The sequence below is a fragment of the Falco naumanni genome, chromosome 3, assembly GCF_017639655.2.
Source record: "Falco naumanni isolate bFalNau1 chromosome 3, bFalNau1.pat, whole genome shotgun sequence".
NCBI classification, from domain to species: domain Eukaryota; kingdom Metazoa; phylum Chordata; class Aves; order Falconiformes; family Falconidae; genus Falco; species Falco naumanni.
In genome coordinates this window covers 89,916,870-89,940,751 of record NC_054056.1, presented here as the reverse complement: position 1 = coordinate 89,940,751, position 23,882 = coordinate 89,916,870, and the positions used below count along the sequence as shown (strand labels likewise).

Sequence of the window (23,882 nt, the reverse complement as noted above, 5' to 3'; positions counted from 1 at the left end):
TCTTTAATCCAGTTTCCTCTGGTTTGTTCGATTGCACAGAAAATCTTACCCTTTGCCACTGCCCTTCAGTTCTTCATCTGCTAGTAGTACTGAGGGGGAAATTTGTGCTGCGCTACTTATGCATAATTTAAAACAATTGTGCTAGCTTTAAACCCGAAGTCTTTTTTCATCTATCATTTATCTCGTGATGTTATCTTTTGTACTCGGTACCCTTCACTAAGCACAGCCTGACACATCTTGTGGCCTTTACCTTCTGCGATAAAAAAGATTGAAAAGATGCATGGCACCACCTGGTGAAGATGAGGCAACCCTGGAGAACTGTGCTTCAGGAGCAGGTGACTGATGCTAAGAAATGTGCCAGTCTAGGGACACAGCTGAAGGGTTGTAGTAGGGAAGGGGGAGGGGAAGGGAAGAAAAAAAAAGAGCAGGAACATTAATACATCTTCCTGAGGTTTGATGGGACATATACTGCCTACTGTTCCATCTGGTGCTTATGATAGCATGGCATATTAGCATGCTGCAAGTTCATAATGTATTCAGGGCGAGAAAGCGCCACTTGCATACCAATTGAGGCATCCTCTTTCTCGGAGCTGCCTTTGAATTTCAATGATGTTTATGCCTCCTAAGCCATGACTGAGCTGAGCATTTCCGCTCGGGGAGGAATAACAGTAGTGAGGGACTCTGGCTCGTGTGGGGTTTCTTTTCCCTCTCTTTTTCCCCCCCCCCCCTCCTTTTTTTTTAGTTCTTCCTGCTATCTCCTTCCAATTTATTTTGTTTGGGGAAGCTTAAAGACAGGTTGAGGTTTTGGACTAGCTAATTACATAGTTTCTGCTAATATTACATTAACTTCTTTTTAACGTTGTAGTCTATTGTCTTTTTGCTTATCTCAAAACGCTCAAGCGCACTTTTTATGACATTTTGATGAAATTACTCTAAAAGCAGTGTGAGGAAGCATTTAAAAATAGCATGATGCAATTCTGCTTTATATTCAGGTTTCCTATATTGCTATATTAAAGAACAAACGATACCCTGAATTCCGCATTTCATGGTAAATTATTTGGGCCCTGCGTCTTCAAGACTTGATTGTAATTTCAGCTGTGCCACCATAATAGGATAAGTATCTGAAGTTGAGCAGGTAGGTAAGTCTTTGTAGGAGTGAGGTCTTTTTATTGATCCCTTGCAGGAAATGTACTGATATGTTCGTTTTATTTCTCCCTACCCTGTCCTCTTTGAAACTGCTGAGATTGACACTTGACTGGAGACAATCTCAAAACTGTGCCGTAGAAACTCTCGACTGCACATTTTGTTTCTGAACTTGTCAAAGATTGGGATCCTTTTATGGCTCAGTGCTGTGAATCGCTCTGCAGCCCTCCTTCCAGTAGGTTTTGAAAGTGTGAAATTTACACACAGGGTAGGGTATTTGATGTGGGATTTTCAAGTGTCTGGAGTAATACATGAGTACTAGGCACATTTGCCTTTGTTGGTGACTGTGCTTCTAAACGGCTTCATGTGTTTTGAAAGTCCTACCCCAAAAAAGGAGACTAAGCTTGCTGCTTGTTGTGGTTTAACCCCAGCCAGCAATTAAGCACCACACAGCCGCTCGCTGAGTCCCCTCCCAAGCAGGATGCCCTAGGAAGAGATTTGGAAGGGTAAAAGTGAGAAAACTCATTCATGGGCTGAGATAAAAGCAGTTTTAAAATAATATGAATACTACTACTACTACTACTACTAATAATAATTTTAATAATAATGACGAAGATGATGATGAAAATAACAGAGAGAAATAAAACCCAGGAAAGACAAGTGATGCAAGTGGAAACAATTGCTCACCACCAATGACTGATGGCCAGCCAGCCAGTCTCCAAGCAGCAGTCCCCTGGCCAACCTTTCCCCTACCTTCATTGCTGAGCATGACATCGTATGGTATGCACTATCCCTTTGGTCAATTGGGGTCAGCTGTCCCGGCTGTGTCTCCTCTACCACAGCCAAAACCAGCACACTGCTTGAAGGGGGAAGAATATAAAACAGTGTCTCTAGCACAGACCTCTGAATGAATGCATTTGGTATCTAGTCCTCCACCTGCACAGCTGGACTGTTGCTGCTGCCCAGAACCAACTGTGGTTTGAGGCTTTAGCTTAATCTTTAATGCATATGACTGTCAAGCTAATAAAAATGTACTAGGTAGCACTTTGAACTCCTTCACTCTAATTTAGTATTAATCCACTTGATTACTAGAAAAGAAAAGATCTTGCTATACTTCTGATACGTTCTTTCAAATACATCCAGCCGTGACTTTTATAAATATATATTTTCAGACAGTCACTTAGCCACTCCTTGCATAGATAAGAAATGAAAAATGCATTAGTCATCTTGACAAAGAATAAATTGAATTCTTTTGGTTCGCTATCTGAATATCTGTTGTCTGATGGCTTAAGAACATTCCTTGTTTATTGATAGTGCATTTAGACCTAGGTATTAATGTCTTGGCTTAAATGCTAATTTTTTTTTTCCTTAATACATTCACGAAGGCTAATGTTACTGAATAGGAATGTGGAGGAGGTAGTGTGGGTAATTCAAGCAAGTTTAGTCAGCACTTACAAGATTCTTGAAATGTTTCTTGATGTCCTACAGAACTGTTAACATCTGCACGACTTGTGAGAAAAGCCACATTTATTACAGCTGTATGCTAGCTAGAATGCAGAAGAAAGTGGGGGTGGGGGGGGGATCCGAGTTGAGAATGAAGCAGCTGGTTTTCAGTACAGAGATTTATAATTTTACTCTCGTTACAGACCAACAGTAAACTCTACTTGGACTCTTTTGTATCAGCTTCTTTGCGATGGCAGGTTGAAGGCTTAGGAGTTTAACTATCACTAGATACAGTCCAACAAAATACACACAGTTTAAAAAACCTCAAAGCTTTTAGATAAATAATCATAACTGAAGTTCAGCATTTCAAGGAGCTGCTCCAGTATGACATAACATGATGCAGAGCATGTGTTTAAGTCTACATTTGAGATGGTTAAAAAAAAAAAAGGGAAAGATAGATTGTTTTAAACAATAAGAAAAAGAAACAGAAGTAGTGAGAGAGTAATAAATGACAAGGCTGCTTGGCTCCCTGCAGAACCTACAAGGTGATGCAGTTTCTCATCCTCATTCTTGTCAGGGTTTGGGGTTGCTGGAGGAATGGAAGGTATGCCAAGAGACTCCTGAGATCCCAGGCCTGACTGAATGGTGTAATAGCACCTTTGCTTTAACCTCTTCTTTTCTCTCTTTTCTCTGTTTTTGTGCTAGAAGAGGAAATGAGGGAAGAACAATCAATATCAGAATCCCATTTTCTGTTTCACTCCTTCCTGTAAAAAATCAGATACGCATTTCCAGAATCAGGGGGTTTTTTGGGTCCTAGTTTCATTCCCTCCTCACCCATTTCTTTCTCAGCCGTTAAGATTGAGATTTAAACTCAAGCTATGCCAGTGCTGTAGCTGTCTGTTAGTTGTCACAGTCTTTGTTCAATTTCAGTTAAGCTTAAAGATTTTTATAGTTTTGTCTTCTCATTTATCTGCTCGATGAATGGAAGCTGGTATTTCTTTTGTTTCCTCTGGTTAATGTGGCTTGGTATGCTTGCTCTTACCTTTTTTCCCTACACATTTTAAGTGAGCCTATTCTGGTTTTGCTCAGTTAACTTCTTTACAACATGCCCAAGCCATTCACAGTGGGAGTGCCAGGATTTGTTTCTGTGTCTCCTACTGTTTCTTAACAACCTCAGCAACTGAGGAAGCTGCACATCTACCTCCTGTTCATTATTGCTCTTCTTAAATAGTGGCTCTGAATAATTTTCTAATATTTTCTAATATAAAACCTATTCCATGTTCACTTACATCGAAGGCACAAACAGCTACCCATTAAGAATCAGGGCCCATAAAGACCGTTGTGATGAAGAGCATCCTCTTGTTGCAAGAACTCTTTAAAAAGAGTTGGCTGAGGTATCTTTATCTACTCACACGTTTCTGCTGTTCATACTGTGATCTATAGCAGATGTCCACTCTGATAACCTATTATACTTTTTATCCTTTCTATCTAACCTTAGACTTTTTGCTGTTACACCCATCATCATTTAATTATAGCATGTGGCATTGTAAGAGCTCTAACATGTAATTGCTGCCTTTTCTTCCCATTCTCCTGACACCAGAATACAAGCAAAAGCAATTTTTTAAACATTTCAGTTATGAAAATGACTGCATTTGATTCATCAGTGTTTACCACCTCATACCTTCTGAAGTGATGGTCTTAGTTTCTGAAAGTTTGTTTCCACTTAGTCTTGTGGAAACACGTTTTATCTTAATTTTGTGCAGATTGTTGGCATTGAACAGAATTATGTGCAAAACCGAGTAGCTCTTTAAGTCAGGGCTATAATCACTTTTGGAAATGACCTGTTAAGTTTCTAATAGGTCATTTGTATGCACAGTTACTGAAGGTGTTTGCTCTGTTGCAATAATTATGAAAAAGATAATGGATGGGAACTCATTTGGGGACAGCTACTCTTGTTAACTGTTCAGTATTTTATCCAGGTACTCCTGTTTTCCCTTTTTAAAAAATTTCATTTCATAATTTCAGAACTTGCCTTGGATAGTTGTTGCAGTTTAGCAGTTCTTTATTTCTTCATACCCAGGCAGTTTAAAGCCTACCAGACAACTACTGATGTGTTTTACATCTTCTATTCCAAGTGAAGACCACAAAGAAACGTCCTCACAGGAGATCCCAGTACAGTCACTATCTCTCTGTGCTTTTGAATTGCTTTTGCCATTGGAATTTAGCTTTATTGATATGTATGTGGTGCCAGAAGGATGCTTATAAAGATCTATGCGAGCCATCTTGGTCATTTTTTCCCTGTATTTCTACCCTGCTTGCCATTTGATCTATCTGACTGATTATAGATGTGAAGAAAATAGCAGGTTTTGTTTGGTTCTCTGTGTGTTGGTGCCCCCCCCCCCAAAAAAAAAAAAAAATTAAAAAAAAAATAAATTTTGGTGGAATATTTTCAAATTTACCTATAATCACATGGCTGTATTTGTGTGAACACAATCTGGGTTCCTATGACTGGATATAGTTTGGAATTGTAGGCATGCCACCATCTGATGTGCTGCCTGCTGCAGTTTTGATTTTTGAGTACTTGACACAGAAAGCCGTCTCCAAAACTGAACTGGGGGGGAGCAGGTGTGGTGGAATTTGGGAGGAGGGGGAACATCTGACTTGTTTGGCAGGGGTATATAGGTGACAGTAGGAGACACTGACAATAGTCTTCTGTTGCAGCCAGTACTGCCTAGTTATTCTTTTGAGGAAGAACTGTCTATAACAAAAAATTTAGAGAGAAATTGTTTGTTACTGTGCAAACAGCAACCCACACTGATGTATACATACACAGTATAAGCTTCCTTCCTGTGTCACCATGGCTGAAGTTAACTTTTGATACTGGAGAGAATTTTTCTTAAAGCATCTCGCTTTGGCTTTCTGATTACCTTGCTATTTATTTTGAATTTCGCGCAGGGAGTGGGAGTTTTTCCCGGGCAGCTGCACAATGCCAGCTCCCACTAGTGGTCAGCAGGCGCCCGTAAACAGTTTCCAGCAACTGTTCTTGTCTTTCTTGACGTGTACCCTTTTATCCGTGTACCCTTTTATTCGACACTCCAGTGCCGCCAGCAAGCACAGAAGCTGCGTCCCGGGGCTGTTGCCATCCCATGGGAAGAGCCTGCCCTGCTGCCCTCCCAACCACCCTCTGCCCCGCCACACAGTTTCTTTCTTCCTGTTGAATATGTGGTGCTTAGGGACGTGCTTTAGCGGTGGACTTGGCAGTGCAGCGTTACTGGTTGGGCTCAACGGTCTTAAAGGTCTTTTCCAACCTAGACAATTCTGTGAATATTCTCCCCTTTCTCATAATAATGGCTCCTTTTCTGGTTAATCCACTTCTCACTGAAGCAAAATGTCTCTATCCAGGTAGACCCAAAGCCAAGTGTATGGTGTTTCTGTAGCACAAAGAGAATTAAATCTGCTTTTCATAAGATTCTTTTCATGTACATGAGGTTCTTTTCATGTCTAAGAAATCATACTGAATTACCAAGGGTTAAGTGCATCCACGTTGAACATTCAGAGTTCAAATGCATCAGACTTCTTTACTTTGTCAATATTTCCCTTGCACTTGTGGCATTGAGTGGTCTCTCTCTGCTGTCTGACTTCTCACCCTGTAGTTTCACCTCCATTTAACACTCCCTTCAGTGTAACTGTAAACTATTTCTTTCTTGCAATTTTCTGAAGCAGAATGTAAAAAAAAATAAATCACCATAAGTATATTTATATACAAAATCAAGTAAGTAAACCTAGCTTAAATATGTGTTTTAAATGCTCGTGCACATACACACACAAGTACACATATAGGCACGTATATAGAAGTAAGCCATGGAAGCTGCACTGATCCACAAAGGTCAATATTAAATTGCTGTGTTGGAGTAGTGGGTTTAGCTGGCTTGATGAAAATGAGGTTCTAAAAATGCAAAAACCTTTTTTTTGTTTTTGTTGTGGGTGGGGGAAAGAATACATTTAATTTGAATTTGCTGGGTATGAAATGAAACATGTTTTGAACAACTGTCAAGCATGGCATTGGTATGACACCTCAACTTGTTTTAAGTTTATATTTTCTGTGAATTTTGTAATAATTGTTGATTTTTTTTCCAGTTCAAGCTTCAACTGTATGCTTTTGTTGTTGTTGTTGCAGTCTGATATTTAAAATTCAAATCAGAGGGAAGAAACTTTAAAAGAAGGAAGTTTTAAGTTTTATTGTGCAAGACTAAGACTGCTGTGATGCTTTAAGGTCTAGAAATGTCACGCGTAATTGTATGCCCTGTGAGTGGTCTCATTTACCTATAGCTGTTTTCATTATCTGTAGTTAAGCACATATTCCTGAGTGTTTCTGGGGGTGGGGTGTGCAAGGTTAACCTGATGCCTCTCTTCCTGTGTTGAGATCACCTGATTTCTGTGCAAGTGTGAATTTCTGTGAATTCACTGGCTTCAGAGAGGAGTTCAATCTGGTTTTACATTTGTTAGTCTGATTTTACATGACATGCACAAGTTTCTTCCTTTCTCTCTTTCTTTGCATGCTTATATTATTTCAGATTATGTTTTAAGTATGCATATGGTATGTTAGGCCAAAAAATTGATTTGAAATATGCATCTGGTTTTGCTAATGGTAACATTTGTTTTTTGCTTGTGAGCTTATTTGTCAATAAGTAATATTACCTCATCTAAGAAAGTGTTTGAGATGGAGGACCTTAATTCCGTGTGAAGTTTCTGACATTCGCTCTCCCTCCTCCCATCTCCCCGCTGCTGCTTTCAGGTGCAATCCACTACCCAAAATAAAAGACAGTTGGTGTGATATGCAGCATCGAGGAGGAGCTGACTTGTAACTAATAATGAGTATTTTCTCACACTCTGTCTAGACAGTCAGTCATGTAAACACAAGATGTTAATGGCATCATCTGATGATCTGAAATGATAGTCTTCCAAAGTGTGTATTTCCACAAATGCCTAAGTACTGATTAGGGTGATAAATTGCACTACTTGAAGATTGTCAGTGTATAATACCAATATAGGAGAAAAGCCTATGGCTTCACTTTTCTGTCACTGGCAGCGGCAGTAAGTAATAGTGGCAGCACCTGAGTGAGGGTTTCTGGGGGAAATATGTTTCATTATCTGTTTTGTATTGGTGGATTAATACCTGTCTTGGCTGGCTGAATAGAAACCAAGGCGTTAGTATGCCTGGCAACTGCGGACCGCCAGTTCTGGTGTACACCAGCCAGGCTGCTGGAGCAGTCTGATTGCCGGTGGTTCTCATGAGGCAAAGGACCTAGATCTGTATGGGAATGTTTATACCATCTGACTTGGCAGCCTTAGGAATTAATACATTAGAGCCTCCAACTCTTCAATTGAGTATAAGGGAAGTCTAATCTGCTAATTTAGCTGACCGCGTTAGACGGCAGAAATCAGCAGCCTTCCTTGGACTGGACTGGTACTTGCTGGAAAGGAGCTTTGGCGGCCTGTGCTGTCTGTCTTATGGGTAAGGTCTTGCTCCCCAGGCCTGTGCATCTGACCGACAAGAACAAACTTTTCATTGTTTGAAGTATTACTGGGAAGAAGTGGGTTCTTGGATGGCTAAAATGGCGCGATGGGATTTGAGAGCTTGATCCATAAGGTGAGGAGCAGTCTGTCCCAGACTGGCCAACACCACTCCGTACCTTAAAGGATCTTGATTTGATCGTGACAAATTCCACAGTTTCAAACCAAGCAAAGCCAGATGTATATCCATTACCCTCTCAGTAGTCCCTATGTCATCTTTTCAGATCTATAGCCATGGAAATACCACCTCTCACACCCATGTTTGATTCTTTTTGTGCCTAAGGGACTTCTGGCATGTTTTATAAACATAAAGCAATGCTTTTAAAAGCACAGCCTTAATAACTTTTTTGCTGGCAGAGTAATTTAGTTCTTAAAGTTGCCCTGAATCTCAATAAGTTATTTTAGATTATTTTATCTATCTTGTTTTGGAGACTTCAGTTCTAGTTAAATCTAATGGAATACTGGTATCAGTGCTCTCTTAGGACCTTTCTAAAATGGGTAGAGCTATGCTTTACATTTTCTGTAAGTGGATTAAAAATAAAGGAATTAATATTTATTTTGCTTCAGACTTTTTGGTGTGTGTAACAAACTATTTGCTGTTAATTTAGGACCATACAAACTTTGGATTAAAAACATAAATATGTTTCTGGAGAGCAAGTTTGGAATTTTAATTTTAACTGGTGTTGGGAGAGAAAATGTTCTTACTTCTGGTAGGAAAGACATGTGCTTATGTGTGGTTGAGTACGTAAAAGTATACAAATGATACCGATTAGATGCTGATGGCATTTGAGTTTCCTAGATATCATTCTAAATTTATCTGTAGTTTGTCAAATAACATGCAATCCTGCATGTCTACTAAGTCTTCCGGAGAAGATTGTACAAAAAAGGAAGCATATTGCTGGTTGAGGAGCCTTTGGGAAGCTACATCCGAAAACACCCCCATGGTTTCCTCTGTAAGTATAGGAGCAGTGAAGACAGTGATTGCTAAGGTGGAGAGGTTGTCACCTCTGTAGCTTGTAGAGGCATCCAAGGAGTGGGTTTGGCCAGTGGTTGCTCTGATTGCTCTTCTGCGTGCTGGAGGTAGTGGGCACCTCTTCTTCACTTCACTGGGACCTCAGCGTTCAGTGAGCTGGTTTTGGAATAGCAGTAGTAGTTCTTGTGACATGGAAGACAACCACTCGAAACACGCAGTTCTGGGTTTGTTACTTGTCAACAAAATGAAGTAGAAAAGATCCAGGAAACAGTGTAAACAAGAAAATAGTATTTTGATACTGATTGTGGGATTGTTTGCTTATTAACTGCATTAGTTATGCAGACATAGAGGCATTTTCGTGACGGTTGGTGGGATATTTAGTATAAATCCACATTGTCTTTGCCTTCATTACAGGCCAACTAGTACGTATTCAGCCATGACAAAGGGAACTTGCAGACTATTTTCTGAGGACTTATGGAAACTTAGGTCAGCTGCCACAATTTGGCCCTTGTTTTGCTTGTCTGCTCTTGCTGAAGTATTTCATAAATGGTTATGGTGGTAATAGGTCTAGATTTAGAATGCATTATTCTTCTCTGCATTCCTTTGTATGTTCAAGTGATTTTGCATGGTAAAATTTGCAAAGCCAGGAAGGGTGAAGGAGAAAAGAGGCGTTTAAAAAAAAAAAAGGTGCAATTCTGACAGGAGTCAGTTTTTAATTATTAAATAACTGCAAGCGAATTTATGATAGTTTGAAACTGTCAAAATGTGTCAGATTGTTAAATGAGAGGGAAAAGATTTTTTTTCACCCACCCCCCTTTTAAAAAATAAAACTATATGGCAAGACAAGTTTATTACTTTATTACTTTCAGGAGAAAATATGTCCAAGCAAAGCCAAGCCGTAACATTTTTGTCTCAACTCTGAGATTCAACTTGTGCCTTGCTTATTTTATAACGTGTAACTGTCTGGCCTTCAGCTGCTAAGTCATGAGTGTGGGACATAGTTTTTTTGCCAGTCAGAACCCCTAACCTTAGAGAACTGAAACTGAGTGCTTCAGCATTTTTGGTTCATTGTTATGAAAGTAGGACCAGTCAAGGTACCATTATGGACGAAGAATATGTCTGTCATTCACTTGGTTTACATCATCCCCAAATTCTTCCTACCAAAACTGGGAGACAGTAGCACAAAAGTCCCTTTCAGCTTTTGGGAGACAGAATGGAGATTGCGTTATTCTCAAGGGGTTTTTTAGCACATCTGAAGAAGGCTCTGATAACTTGGCCTGAGATAACCAGGATGCAGAATTTCTTCTGGCTCCTGCATACTAAGTAAGAAGAAATGGGTAAACTGAGTGTGCTTTCGTTTATTCTGAAAAATAGCTGGTGATGTGATGTGTTCAATTATCTGAGCAGAGGAGAACCAAGATAAGGCAGCAGGAAAGTTGTGATACTACTCTTGCAAAAGGGTCATTTCAGTATGTGAGCCTCATCCTCAGTGTGCTATGAGGGCAGTGAAATGTGTCATCTTGAAAACTTGGCTGTGCATGTTCGTCACTTGCCCCGCATGCATTCTCTTATTCCTGGTGGATAAAGCTCAGCTGGATAAAGCTTGCAGGGGTAATGTTTTGTGACAAAAGACAGAGTCTGAGTGTCTGAGCTGCTTTCTGATACTGCCCTTCTGCAAATCACCTAGGGAGTAAAAGTTCTCCCCTGGGGAACTGTTAACTGGGTGATGTTTTCTTTCTAGGCCAATAACGTGACTGGATCTGGTGCTGACAGAAAGTTATGTCTGTCTTACGCCCGTGTGAGGTCAGTTGTTTGTAGCACAAAAACATCCATTATGTTCAGGTCCTTCTTTATTCGTTAAGAAAAAGTCAAAAGGGCCAAGAGATGACTGAAATGAAGACTAGACCGGTCTCAGGTCTCAGGCATGCTTGGCAGAGAGAGGGTCTGCAGTGGTGTCATCCAAATGTCGTGTTTTATGGCTGCATTGTAGGACTTCCAGGTTTCCCCAGATGTGCAGCACACGGGGTAGACAGGCTTTGGCATATATATCAGCCTTATACTGTGCATTTGTGAGCAAGTCCTTTTCAACCAAGGCAGATACCTTGTAATATTGTCCTACTCTGTGTAGTGGCAGATCCGAGTCAGGAGCTGTGGGTCTCCACAAACACTGCCTTGTAATGGTGCTGCACAGCTTGGCCAAACCTGAAGGAGGAAAGGTTCTCTACTGACTATAGCGTGACAGCATTATGGATGACAGAGGTGTGTAATTTGTTCTTTTAGGGACACTTGTGGGTTTCTGTCTCCCAATTTGTACTACTGTGACTCTCAACCTGTAGTTGCTTGCAAATTCCATGCTATGCCTCTCAAAATAATAAAAATTAGTCCAACGCCATTTAGGTAACCATCATCACTATTAAATCCCATAGATTTAGGTCTCAATTCATATAAATTGGGTGGCAGAGGCAGTTTTTAATCCCATGTGTCATATTCAGCGTTTGTTCTTTCTGTGAGTTTAAAGGAAACAAGACAATGGGCAGTTTTAATTTGGCAGCTTTTATTTTTATTTTTAACATGTTGGCACAGAAGTACTAAGTACTGTACAATCAATATAGAGCGTCTTTTAAGAATCTTTCATGCCTGAATATACATCTGGAACTGTTTGTACTAACTAAAAGTAAAATAAATGCCACAGTGTATTATACCATACTTTTTTTCATTTAAAAAAGGAAATTGAAAACACACCACTCCTAGAAATGCTTGACATTGAATTGGCTATTGAAATGGTATCAGTAAAGTATTATATATTCCATATTTTGTTCCATACATCAGCTTTACTTGATGCGTTAGACTTGGATGGGTGCCATGTGAGCTGAAATGTTGCCATATACGAAAGACCGCCTTGTTTTAAAAATGGACTAAATCTTTTAGGGTACAGGAAGTCAAGTCAGTCAGTTTGAATACATGCATGTCTCTCTTTGCCCCTGCTCCTACACGTTTCACTTTGTCTCTTCCCTATTTTTCTTCAGAGGCTGGCTGTGCTTACGATAAATATCAGTGTTCCCCTAACAGCTAAATATAGTGATAAAAATAACTCCTACCATAAAAACTGAATGAATGACGAGAACAGTATAGTTTCGTGAACCAAGAAATCCACATAAGAAATATCGTAATTTAAAGTTACTTTTACAACATTCTTTAATTTAAAATGGAGCAAAATACTTCTGTGGTAAAATCACTGTGCTGTAAAGGAGATTCAAGAATGTATATTTCAAAATGTTTGGGTTTTCTTTTTTTCTTTTTAAAATATAATCCAAAGCAAATGCAGTAGATCTCTGCATACTTGAAACATATTTTCTGAATTTATCCTAAGTCTCTCACTGCACCAGAGGGTTGTGTGTATGGATTAGGACTAGACCATTATTTCACCATCTATCTCCATCCTGAATTGATTGCAGCGAACACTGCAGAATGAATTGCAGATGTCTCCTTTTCCCTCCGGTTTGGAGGACCTCTGGTTTCAGCCCCATTTGATCCGAACTGGGCTAAGAAGTGCAAGTCTGTCACAGTTTACAGGGATTTGGTGGAAGAAATCTTTGCACCTGAAAGAATTTACTCTCTTTGTATACAGAGCCTGCACTCTTAAATGTGTGATGCTGTGGGATACTGCCTCTATGAAACTTTCTGGTGTTTCCCTGCTAATTCAGGATTATTGTTTGAAATGTCAGAGTCCAACAGAAACAAAAATAAATATCAGAAATAGCTTTGCAAATGGGGAATTTGGTTTGAAATGGAAGAAGCTTAAGAATGTGTTTGAATTCAAGAAAATAAGCAATTTTAAGGCATGGTTTTCCTTAAAGTTCTTCCAAATTTCAGGCCAAGTTCCATGTATATGCTCCTGTATTATAAAACCAGAGCAAATGTACATGAAATCTTATACAGGCAGGTTTTCACATGTGAAAAATACAGTTTTTCCTCTTGAGGGATTCTTTCTTGCCCTCCCAAACCCTCATCACCTCTGAATGTATGGATAGCAGAATATCCACTGAGAGTTTGTATGAAAAATGTCTATACATAAAGCCCTCATGGAATAACATGATTTAAGGGAAACTCGGCTCCTGAATATGATTTAAATACCACTTTACCTTTATCTTTCTTACCAGGCTGCTTTTCAACAATGACAGTAAACAGTGAAAAGTGTTGTTGTTGGGTTTGTGGTGGTGTTTGCTTTTTGTTTTTCTTTAATTAAAAAAGCAAATAATTATTTGGAGAAGCTGGAGTTCCAGGCTAAGCATCAGACGCTACAAGCTTTAGGAGTTCAGATCACAAGAACTGCTACCACTTTTATCAGCAGTGGCTCTGCTTTGTGCTTCATCACCACGCCATTCCCTGAGATATCTACCTCTTAAAAACAGAGCTGCTGAGGTTGTGGGTGGTGGGACAGAAGTGGGTGCAGAGCTGCTGTAGGTAGGTGCTCCCAGCCCCGTAGCTCCCTCAGAGGTTAGGGAACCAGCTGTAGAGGCAAGGAACAGGTAATTAGTATCAGTAAGAGCATATGGCTCCTGCAGGAGTTTTGCTATTAAAGAAGACGGAAAAGTGGGATGTAAAGGCTGTTCTCCTGGGTGGTGTGGTGGTGGTGGTGTCTTCCAAGCACGTGGAAGAGCTTTGTGTTTTGCATTATAGTTCTTCAAAAGCCCTTCATGCCCACTCCCAAGGAGAGTCTCTGCTCTGACAAGATAATCTTATACCCTGGTTAGAAGTGTTTTGAGATGTGCTTGAAAGGAGCCTTCTATCTCCTTACAGAAGTCAGGGCTAGGGAACTTACAGATGACCAGAGATAAATCTGTCTGCCTGCAATCATGCAGTAGCAGATTGGGGTTTGGGGCTTTTTAAGGGAGAGAGAGCAAAGGGAAGTAGCTTGTTGAGGGTTTTTTTACCCCTAAGAGGTCCAAAGAAAGGTAATTAGGAAAACCAAGCCCTAATGTCATGAGATTTATAGGAGAAGTACAGGGGTCTGTGGATAATTTCAGCGATCTGCCAACCGGGTGGCAGACACTGAGGGAGTAAAAACCAGTTGGATCATGGTAGGATGGCAATCCGAAATTGGAGGGCAAAACCAACACACTATTTCCCACTACCATGTTCAATTTAAGTAACAAAACATTGCCAGCTTTTTGGGAAAGCCTCCCCCCTCCAATCTGAGTGCGTTTCTGATCGAACCTGAACTTTGAAGTGCAGCAAAGGAGGGGAGCAGGAGCCGTACAGTTGGTTACAGGCTTGGGATCGCTTTTAGTTATCAACAGCTGAATTGGAGGATACAGTCTGTGCCTGCTCGCTGCGAGCAGCAGACTGTTAGAGGAGCTCGATTTCTCTCACTCCTTCTTCCACCCACCTCCATCTCCTCTGTGCGTGTGTCTGCGCTCCCACATGCTTCAAATCTGTGTACCTGGACTGCCTTCCTTAACAGTTCAATGTGAGTGTTAGCAGAATGAAAACCAGATGGACCAGCAGTTCCCACTGTTATCTCCCCACCAGCTCTGGCAAGCCTCCCTTTCTCTCTCCTTTCTTGGCATGGCAGAAATATTTGCCTTTATTTAGGAGGGCTTGGGCTCACTGCTGTGCCTCTTTCCCTCTGTTGCAACATGAGCTGAAAGCTATTTATTCCCTTGTTGCTGAGGTTGGTTGAGGTGAGTGCAAGATGAATTCGGCTATTAAGGAAGCAATTAACATTTCAAGACAAGTTTTCGTAGTTCTTTATATTAAATGAATGGCTTTTTGAAGATATAGATTTAACTGTTTTAGTGTAGTGATATGGAAAGGAAATGTATATAGGATATGTTTAAAAACTTGCTTTTGTTTTCCAGCGTGTAATAATTTACTGTTGCTTGATTTGCAGATCAAACTGCACCTGTCTCTGTAGCAGCGCTAATATTTAAGCTAGTAATTTTGGAAACTGTTCCCTACACAACTGAGGTTTACTAACCTTAGATCAACACTACAGATCCTATAATACTGTGTCTGTATTCCCTCATACTGTTCTGGGGGTGTTTCACTGCTCATCTTCCCCAAACTTAGAAGGAAAGCATGTCGCAAAGTGGAGTGACAGAATGTATAGAACATGACAGACTTTGCTATTGTCTTGAATTAAATCCACAGACTTACATGCCTACCCATTAGCAGCAACACTTACTTGCTTTGCAGAACAGTGTAATGGATTGCAGGAAGACTTGTGTAGAACAGTATATAAAACAAATAATTCTCTCTCCCCCCCCAAGAGATGGAAGAATTTAACTTACACCCATTAAAAGCTAAACTTGATCTTACTCATCTTTACTCAAGATGGCTCGCTAAACTCCTGGCGAGAGTAAGGAAGCCTGAATTTTGCTTTCAGTTGTTAAATTTTTGCCCATTCTTGATAAATGAAACAAAAGGGTTTGTGTGGGTTTTTTAAGATTTTAACATAGAGGTGTTGAAAAAGATGTTGGAAAAAAAGATACTTCTGTAGCTTCTACATCAAATATATTGCATCTTTAGTTCTTTAGTTGCAAGAGAACTGTTAGGTTTTCTGCCCGGTTTTGCCTTTTGTTTTGTTTTCTTGGGGAGGTATGTTTCTACTTATCTTGCAGGTTTTGAACGTTAAAGTTGTTAATATGTGAAGGTGCAAACTTAGATGCTTTTAAAAAAAAATGGTGCAATGATATGTGTGTGTGACAATTGACTGTGTTTATTTTTCTGGTGAATGTAAGAATATCCAGGGGCAGGGTAGTAAAGTGATCCAGGAGGCTCCTGGTATTTAACATAGGTATCTCTCCATGATTACTAAGAGAAGTGATGGAGAGAGCAGCAGGTATTACGAAGAAACATGAAGAGAGCTGGCTTCAACTAATATCCCACCCAATGTCTCACCTGTACTAAAGGGCTTCAGGTTTTAGTTCTGGAAAAGCTGTCATAGGGGGATTTATTACCTTCATGTCTCTTAGTCTTTGGTTTTTTTTCCTCCTGGCTAACATGAGAGCCTTGAAGGGAGGTGGCATTATTGCAGCTCCAGGAGTGCTTGGGGGTTAGCATCTGCACATGCTAGAAATAAAAACAAAAGATAATGCAGCACTGCTGCAAATGAGGTCTTGCCATCTGTGTTACGCCTTCTTAAGTAAGGTTTAGATGATGTAATTTGGGAAGAGCACACTGGAGTAGATAATCAGGTGTAATCTTTTGCGGCAGATGCTGAAATGGCTCACTTCTTGCAGTAGCTTTTAAGTTTTTGTCAGAGGGGAAATAAACCGGTGTGTTCCTGTGGTGTGTGTTGCAGATCGCACTGAGAAGCATTCCACAATGCCAGACTCACCTGTGGATGTGAAGACACAATCCAGGCTGACGCCTCCAACCATGCCACCTCCTCCCACTACCCAAGGAGCTCCAAGAACCAGTTCATTCACGCCCACAACATGTAATTAGACTTATTTTCTTCCTTTTTTTCCATATTCTTTCTATTCTGTATATAAGAAACCAAAATACGTGGAGGGAAATGTGCATAACATGGCAGGAGCCGCATTTGGTTGTGCTGCAATGACATAATTAAGCAAAACTAACACCACAACAAGTTAAGGCATCTTTAAGGTATTAAAACATCGAGCTCAGAGTTTGTTGTGTCGTTATTTCATTGAAAACTTGGCCACAGTGTCAAAAGAGTGAGCACTAGTTTCCCATGTACTTAATGCTTAGATCAGTCCTTCTGTGGGAAGCACAGAAAACCTTTTCTTTTATGCCACTCTGTTGTTAAAGAGTCCCGTTCCCTTTTGTATAGAAACTTTGGAGGTTTTGTTTATGTTTTTGAAGTGGGAGTAATTCATAAAGAAAATACTTCTCTTCATCCCACTTATCATTGAACTAAGAATTTAGATTTAAGTGCTATATAATGTCTAGTTGATATTGATATAAAACCAAAAATAAAGGCCTTTTGTTGGTTTATCTAGAGATTTTGAGTCTGTGACCACTTGCCTTCTCTAAATCACTTGGGGCTGCATCTCTGTCTCAGTCTATTGATGTAAACACACAAGAAACTACTAGTCTTGATGGAATTACTCTGCATTCGTATCAGTGTAACTTGAGATTTGAATCTGGCACGTTGTCTGGACTATTCTTTTCACAGCCATGAAATGATCCACATTTCTCTTACCAAGATTTAGCTGCAAAATTTTTGGTCTCTTTTATACTGCCTTGTAATAGTATAAACATGAGAATGTGTTTACATTTCACATTTTAAATAAAACATTTTTAGAACAGTAGAATACATATGCCTAAACAGAATGAAGGCAGCATCTTCTATTTGTCTTGCCTATGTCTATTTAGTCCCTTTCGGTCTGTTAAATGCCTTATTTAAAATTCACCTCTATGCAGAAGGCCAGCTGGAGGCCTTTGTGCTGCTTATCCGGAACCCAGTCCTGTTCTACACTGAACTTAAACAGCAAGGAGGGTTTGTGCCAGCTATTTGCATAAACTCAAATTTAACCCAGTGACCCTGATCCTGCAAAGATTTGTCTGTTTGCTTAACTCCAGCACCTGAGTCATTCTAGGAGCTACTCCGATCTAAAAACTGTTTCCAGGTTTTTGCAGGATGGGGCTCCTACAGATATAACTTTCCAGTGTGATGCACTTTGCACAGTTCAGGGTAGTCTTTAGCAATCATAAAAGGAATAGGACAGTGTTTCTTTAATTACTCTTACAATCATCAATGTAATCGGAGGATTTCTGGATGTTTGTTTATTTGATTGCATTCAGCACTTTGGAAGGTGTGTGAACCGTAGCTGATTTTTTTTGGCTGTTAATATGAAGACGAAAAGTTGAAAAAGTCTTAATTTTAATTGCCTTTTACCCTGTCAGATATTGGAGTTTGACCTTAGCAGTTCCAGCTTGTACAGTAAGCAGTCACTTCTGTTGGAGTGTCTGTTACATTTATTAGGACTCCAGCGGGAATGCCTCTAGGCCAGGACGATCATACTTGTTTCATGGTCAAGGGTATGCTTATTTTTTTTGGTTTAGACAATTAAAAACTCTTGATTTATATTAGTTCAAAATTTTAAATGTTACATCCTGTTTATTAGTTTGAAATTTAAAATGTTAAATCCTGTTTTATTAATGACATGGGTTTGTTTTAGAACTGATGTAGATCTTGTTGACAAATTCAGCCATTACAAGGAAAGAGATAAAATCATTGGGGGGGGGGGGGGGGGGGGGGGACATTTTTAGAGAAGCTGCATTTGGCAAGTATTTCTTTCATTGTGGGAGAAATTTTACCTGCCTTTCTCCTTCTCATATTTATCCTAGGTAATGCACTCTGCTGTACAGTGCTTTCTTGATCATAGCCCCAGTACCCTCTCCTCAGAGCAGCCCCTTACCAGTGACTGAGTTGTTGGGTGGTGTCAGGCTAGAGTAGGACATGTTCTTATTCTTCCTAATTCTCATTTACTAAGTTCATGGTATGATGACTTTTGGCTATGCAAGTTCCTTGGAATCACGATGTATTTGTTTACTCAGATATCTCGCTCTACTGGAGTGCTCAGAGTATGGCTTGGAACTGCACGTAGACCTGAACTAGCTGAAGCCAGCTTCTTCCTATTTCTGCTTTTTCCACTTCTTGTACTCCCTAGCCCAAGCAGCTAGGAATAGACAGCCAAAAACTAGGCTAAAACACAAGCAAAAACTAGATAACCTTTCAGATGGCTTTTTCTGTAGTATCTCCAGAAGGGCGCTTCAGTCACTGGGGCAAAAGCTCCTTCAAAAGTATTGTGGTGGTGATTTAAATCTAGTAATAGGTGTCCACCCTCAAAAAGGATTTGCTGTCTAAAAATAAAGATGACTGATGAAGAAAGTGGCAAGGAGAGAGGGATATTTGGCGTCAGAGAGGTGTTTCATTAAGAAACATTGAAAGTTCTGTAAGTTGCTAGATTGCCATGGTTATGCTTTTAAATAGGGAGCAATTTAGACTGATACTGCTATGCATTTTTGATTATAGATGAGTTTCTGATTTTTGATGTTTTTTGGATGGGTCCTGAGTGACTTCCCAAAAAGAAATCAGCAGATTGCCCCAGGGCACTGGCTAGCTGAGCATGGCTGCTGCTGGGCACAGTCGCGTGCTGCGTGCTCCCACCTGCCAGTGCACTGGTACATGTATTTCTGGGGAGCTGTCCTTGTTCTTGCAATGTGCTGTCATTTTGACGAGTCAGACTCAAACTACTTCAATAGAGTGTGCTTGACTGTTGTTGTTCCAAATAACCTGGGTGGAAAAGGATGTCCTCAGTTTGATTCTCTGCTCTTTTCTGCAGTGTGGGTAAGAATCAAACTGAAATTGCTGCCAAAAACTGCCTGTTGTCTTCAGTATTTCTGCATGAATCTCACTGCCATAAATTTTGAACATTTAGTACTTTAGATAGTTATACTCACAGCAACCCTGCAACAGGAGGGAAATGCTTTCTTAGCCTTATTAGAGATATGGTATTGGCATGTGAAAACTGAGTGATTTGCTTGTGGTCTCTAAGAAGTCTTCTGAAGTCTAGCTTCATGCCCTAGCTGCAAGGCTTCAGGCCACAGTGGGCATGGCACCATTTGTACCTGCACAAACAACTTTGTGTGTTCCATATGTTAGCAGCTAGGAAATCTGTATCGGAAAAAATAACCTCCTCATTGGGTGGTATAAGGTTAAAACGTGAAAGTCCTGTTTTATAAACACAGCTGTCAGTTGTGTGTACAAAACACAAGTAAAAATATTCAGAGATAAACTGAGCCTTCGTGAAATATGTCTGCACATTTTTTTCTACCCCAAAAAGCAATTTTTTTTTGGTCTTCAATCATACATGCACTCATGTTCTTTGTCTCTCCGTTTCTCTTTCTGTCTTTTTTTTAAATCTTCTGACAAAAGGCGGAGCTTTTCAGGTCCAGGAGCATTTTGAGGGGGCTGTGTGATAGGCAGCTGCTGTTACTTCCAATCTACACACTGTTCAGTACCAGCTACTGGGAAAAAAATATAAACTGCGTAGTCTTGCTTTGTCAAAAGGCTAATTATCTTTGATTGTGCAACTTAATTAATTTTGAGGTCAAGCACAGAAAACATAAGCTGATGGATTTCCCCCTCTATCTTTTCTCTCACTCTCTCTCTCTGACTCTCTCTCTATTTTATCTTCCCTTCTCTCTTTTTCTTTCAGTAACCAATGGCACTAGCCATTCACCAACAGCGTTAAATGGAGCTCCATCTCCTCCTAATGGCTTTAGCAATGGGCCATCCTCTTCCTCTTCCTCTTCTCTGGCTAACCAGCAGTTACCGCCAGCTTGTGGAGCTAGGCAACTCAGCAAACTGAAGAGATTTCTTACAACCTTACAGCAGTTTGGCAATGACATTTCACCAGAGATTGGGGAGAGAGTGCGTACCCTTGTGCTAGGACTTGTGGTAAGCAAAAAACCAATGATATAATAACTGTGATCGTTTTCTCTCCTTTTCCCTCTTGTATGCTTGACACGTTTGTTAAATAAAAGAGTGGGTCACATACACTGCATGTATCATACTTTAAAGATACCAAACACGCAAGAATGCAAACGTGCTGGCTCTTGCTGCTGGAACTAACACAAGTAAGTTGAGTAGCATCCCATGGGTGGCAGCTATGCCCAACCAGATATAGATTTGACTCTTTTTTTGCCAGTATAGTATTATGTTGTAATGGTGTGAAGGGGTTTTCGTTCTATACTGGCAGCACCCCTAACGTAGACATACCTTGAATTATATAATGTAGTAAAACATGGTTTGGCTTGCCTAGTTTAGTTGGCTGGGGAGAGTGCCCTCCTACAGTGGCAGAATACTGGTTAAAAAGGTGAGCTGAATATGTATGTTTGGACTGTGGTTACATAGTGCAAAACCTTTTCTCAGTGTTCATTGAACCCAACCATGAGGGGCCTGACGATGCATTGCTGCTACTTAAGTTACCTTATTTATAAGATTATCTTCTATGGCTGAATGAAAATCTCAGCTTTTTCTTACCTACATCTGTCAAGTTGAGCTGCTGTTTTACAGGCAAACTGTTGTGAATCTGGCCCAGGATTCATTCTGTTCCCAATAAAGTCCTCTCTCCGCCAGACAGTGTTGTCTACCATGTATATCCTTCAGCAATAATTAGGTGTACCAGGAAAAATGCTGTTGTGGTGCTCTAATTTACATCTGTTCCGAGCAGCTGCAGTTGCCATTGACTTCATTTGGAGCAAAGACTTCCAGCACTCTTTAGCGTTCAGGTGTCATTCTCCGCTTGTATCTTCACAAAACCCTACTGACAGCAGCAGAGACCCCTTCACTTGAGTCTGTGTCAAAAGGGGATTTAATGTAGGCAGTGTAACTTCAGTAAGTCCTACTCTCCATTTGTTTCCATATCCAAAATGCCTGTTTAATGAGGTTTTGCTTGTCACATTGTTCTCTGTGGAAAGGGAAACTAGTAAAGAAACTAAAGAGGGCTTTGGGAGCATCTACCTGCCCTTGATTTTCAGAGCAGAAGTGCTTGCCCACTGCTAATTACAGTTGATTTCTACCTTTCTGAGTTCTGAAGAGCAAATTAGGATCTTTTCCTTGGGAATGTCCACATATCATGTTACTGTCTTGGTCAACCCTGTGCAGCATGTGGTCTTCATGATTATGCCCTCAACTGCAAAGTAATAACTTTCCTACATAGCTTAGAACATAATAAACAATCCTCTCTAAAAGTACGAGAGGCAAAGTGCAGTTTTCCTCCCCAAACAAGGAAGAACATGCCTTTAAAAAGTGTGATATTTTTGTGTGCATGTTAATTGCCACTTCTGCACTGGGAACAATATTATAAGAGGCTCCAACAGAAAATTTAAAAAAATGTTGAGAAAAGCAGCTTCAGCTGGTATTTGAAATGTGAAAGCATTTCCATGCTTAGCACCTAAGAGCTTAAACTACTGTAAGCAACAGGCGCTGAATGTCTGAGATGCTGGTGCTTTCCTTTGAGTATTTTAATAAGGTAGTAATTTAATATGTGGCATGCTTTTCTTTATCCTCTTATCGATATCAAGAACGAGTTATTAAGCAATTTCAGAGTGCTTTGGTTACTATTTCTCTTGCTAAGTGTTTTCATTATTTTGTCACCAAGACAGAATTTTTTTTCTCAACAGAATTCTACTTTGACAATTGAAGAATTTCATTCCAAACTGCAAGAAGCTACTAACTTCCCACTGCGACCTTTTGTCATCCCATTTTTAAAGGTATTACACAGTTCAGTGATCTGGAAAGTATTTCAAACCGTATTGTTGCTAGGTCACAGATGTGTGTTACAGTTTTTCTTTTTAAGAGAGTCAGGAAAATGAAGAACGTTTAAGGGCTTCTTTCCATAGCTTAGTGCATGGAACTGCATTTGAGTGTATGGTTCGGGGACTATTTCTGGCTATTCACAGGAACTGTCGGTTCCCTAATTCTATAATCACCGTTGTTTGTTTTATATTTTTAGTTTGTAGGTATAGAAGCTTTTACAAACTAAGTCTTGAGACTTGGTAAATAAAACAATGTCACATGCTTGCAAAAATCTAGAGTTTTGCAAACTTTGCATAATTCAGTGTAAGGGGATGTCAGGAATTTTTGCTACCAGCCCTCTTTGAAAGTGCTGCTGATCATTAGTACACAGTGAGATTGTGACACTTTGCCGTACAAGGAAAAGGCTAAAATTATTTCTTCTGATTCCAGCCATCAGTACAAATGTGGTGTTAAAGAAGGATGGTGAGTGTGTCCACTGGTTTATGCTTATGCACCTTTAAAGGTGAAATTTCATCCAAGAGCCAGTAAATAAAATGCAACACATGATTTGCAAAATAGGAATCAGGGAAGCAAAATCTTTGAAGTCAGGAAGTTATTCTGCCTCTCAAATGTCAGTAACTACCTCCTCTGAATGTTGTGATCTCTGAACAGCCAATGTTGCCTTTTCAGAACATGTCCTGTTTTGGTTTTGCTGTGGAGATGAATTTTCCCAGAGATAAGATATTTATTGTTCCCATTTTTTCCCCATTGTCAGTGTGTGGGTGGACATTTTGTATTATTATAGTCAGTGTGTACAAGTGTTCCTAGCTATTCTGTTGTCCTGAAGCACTAGTATCCTCAATGAGTTTGCTTTCATGTTTTTCCCGTTCTTGGTTGGCTGTGTCAGATGGGCTCTATGCAGACAGTATAGCTGTTACCTTGGTAGATTGCCAGATGCTTTCTTTTCAGAATTTAATATGCTCTTCCACTTGCCATTGTATCAGCCCTGATATTCCTGCTTAAATCATTCTGGTTTATTTTCATGGCATCTAGTTTGTTTTCCTTTTAAAAGCCACTTTAGAATTAATTGACTTTCGTGCCAGGAGCTTGTTAGATGCTGGCACTAAAGAATTTATCTTTCAGCCTGCAAGCCTCTGACCAGGGGAGGGCTGCATGGTACAGACTCACGTTCTCACCCTCCTAAAATACGGCTCAAGTAAATCATAGAGTCATAGAAGATCTCGAATTAGAAGGAGTCCATAAGAACCATCGAGTCCAACTCCCTGCTCCTCGCAGGACTGCCTAACAGTAAACCAAACAGCAGCACACTCCCATCCTCAGGCTCAGGTGCTTTGGGCTACAGTTGCCAGTTTGTACTGGGATGAGGCCAGGGGTTCCAGTTTGTACTGGTCCAGGGCCCAGTCTGTACTGGGAGGGGGCCAGAAGGGGTTCCAGTTTGTACTGGGACAG

At 40.2% G+C, this 23,882-nt stretch overlaps 1 protein-coding gene across 6 annotated transcripts in view; it reads left to right on the top strand.

Annotated features, from left to right (window-relative positions):
• Positions 1-23,882, top strand: part of RUNX1T1 (RUNX1 partner transcriptional co-repressor 1) — a 116,411-nt gene that overhangs the window by 46,659 nt on the left and 45,870 nt on the right. For all 6 annotated transcript variants that reach the window (XR_005826877.1, XM_040586824.1, XM_040586822.1 and 3 more), the window contains 3 exons: positions 16,440-16,577; positions 20,329-20,570; positions 22,298-22,387. Coding sequence is in view for 5 of the 6 variants with exons in the window: in XM_040586824.1 (XP_040442758.1) it covers positions 16,440-16,577; positions 20,329-20,570; positions 22,298-22,387 (470 nt within the window). In the remaining variant the exon portion in view is untranslated. The remainder of the gene's footprint in view (positions 1-16,439; positions 16,578-20,328; positions 20,571-22,297; positions 22,388-23,882) is intronic.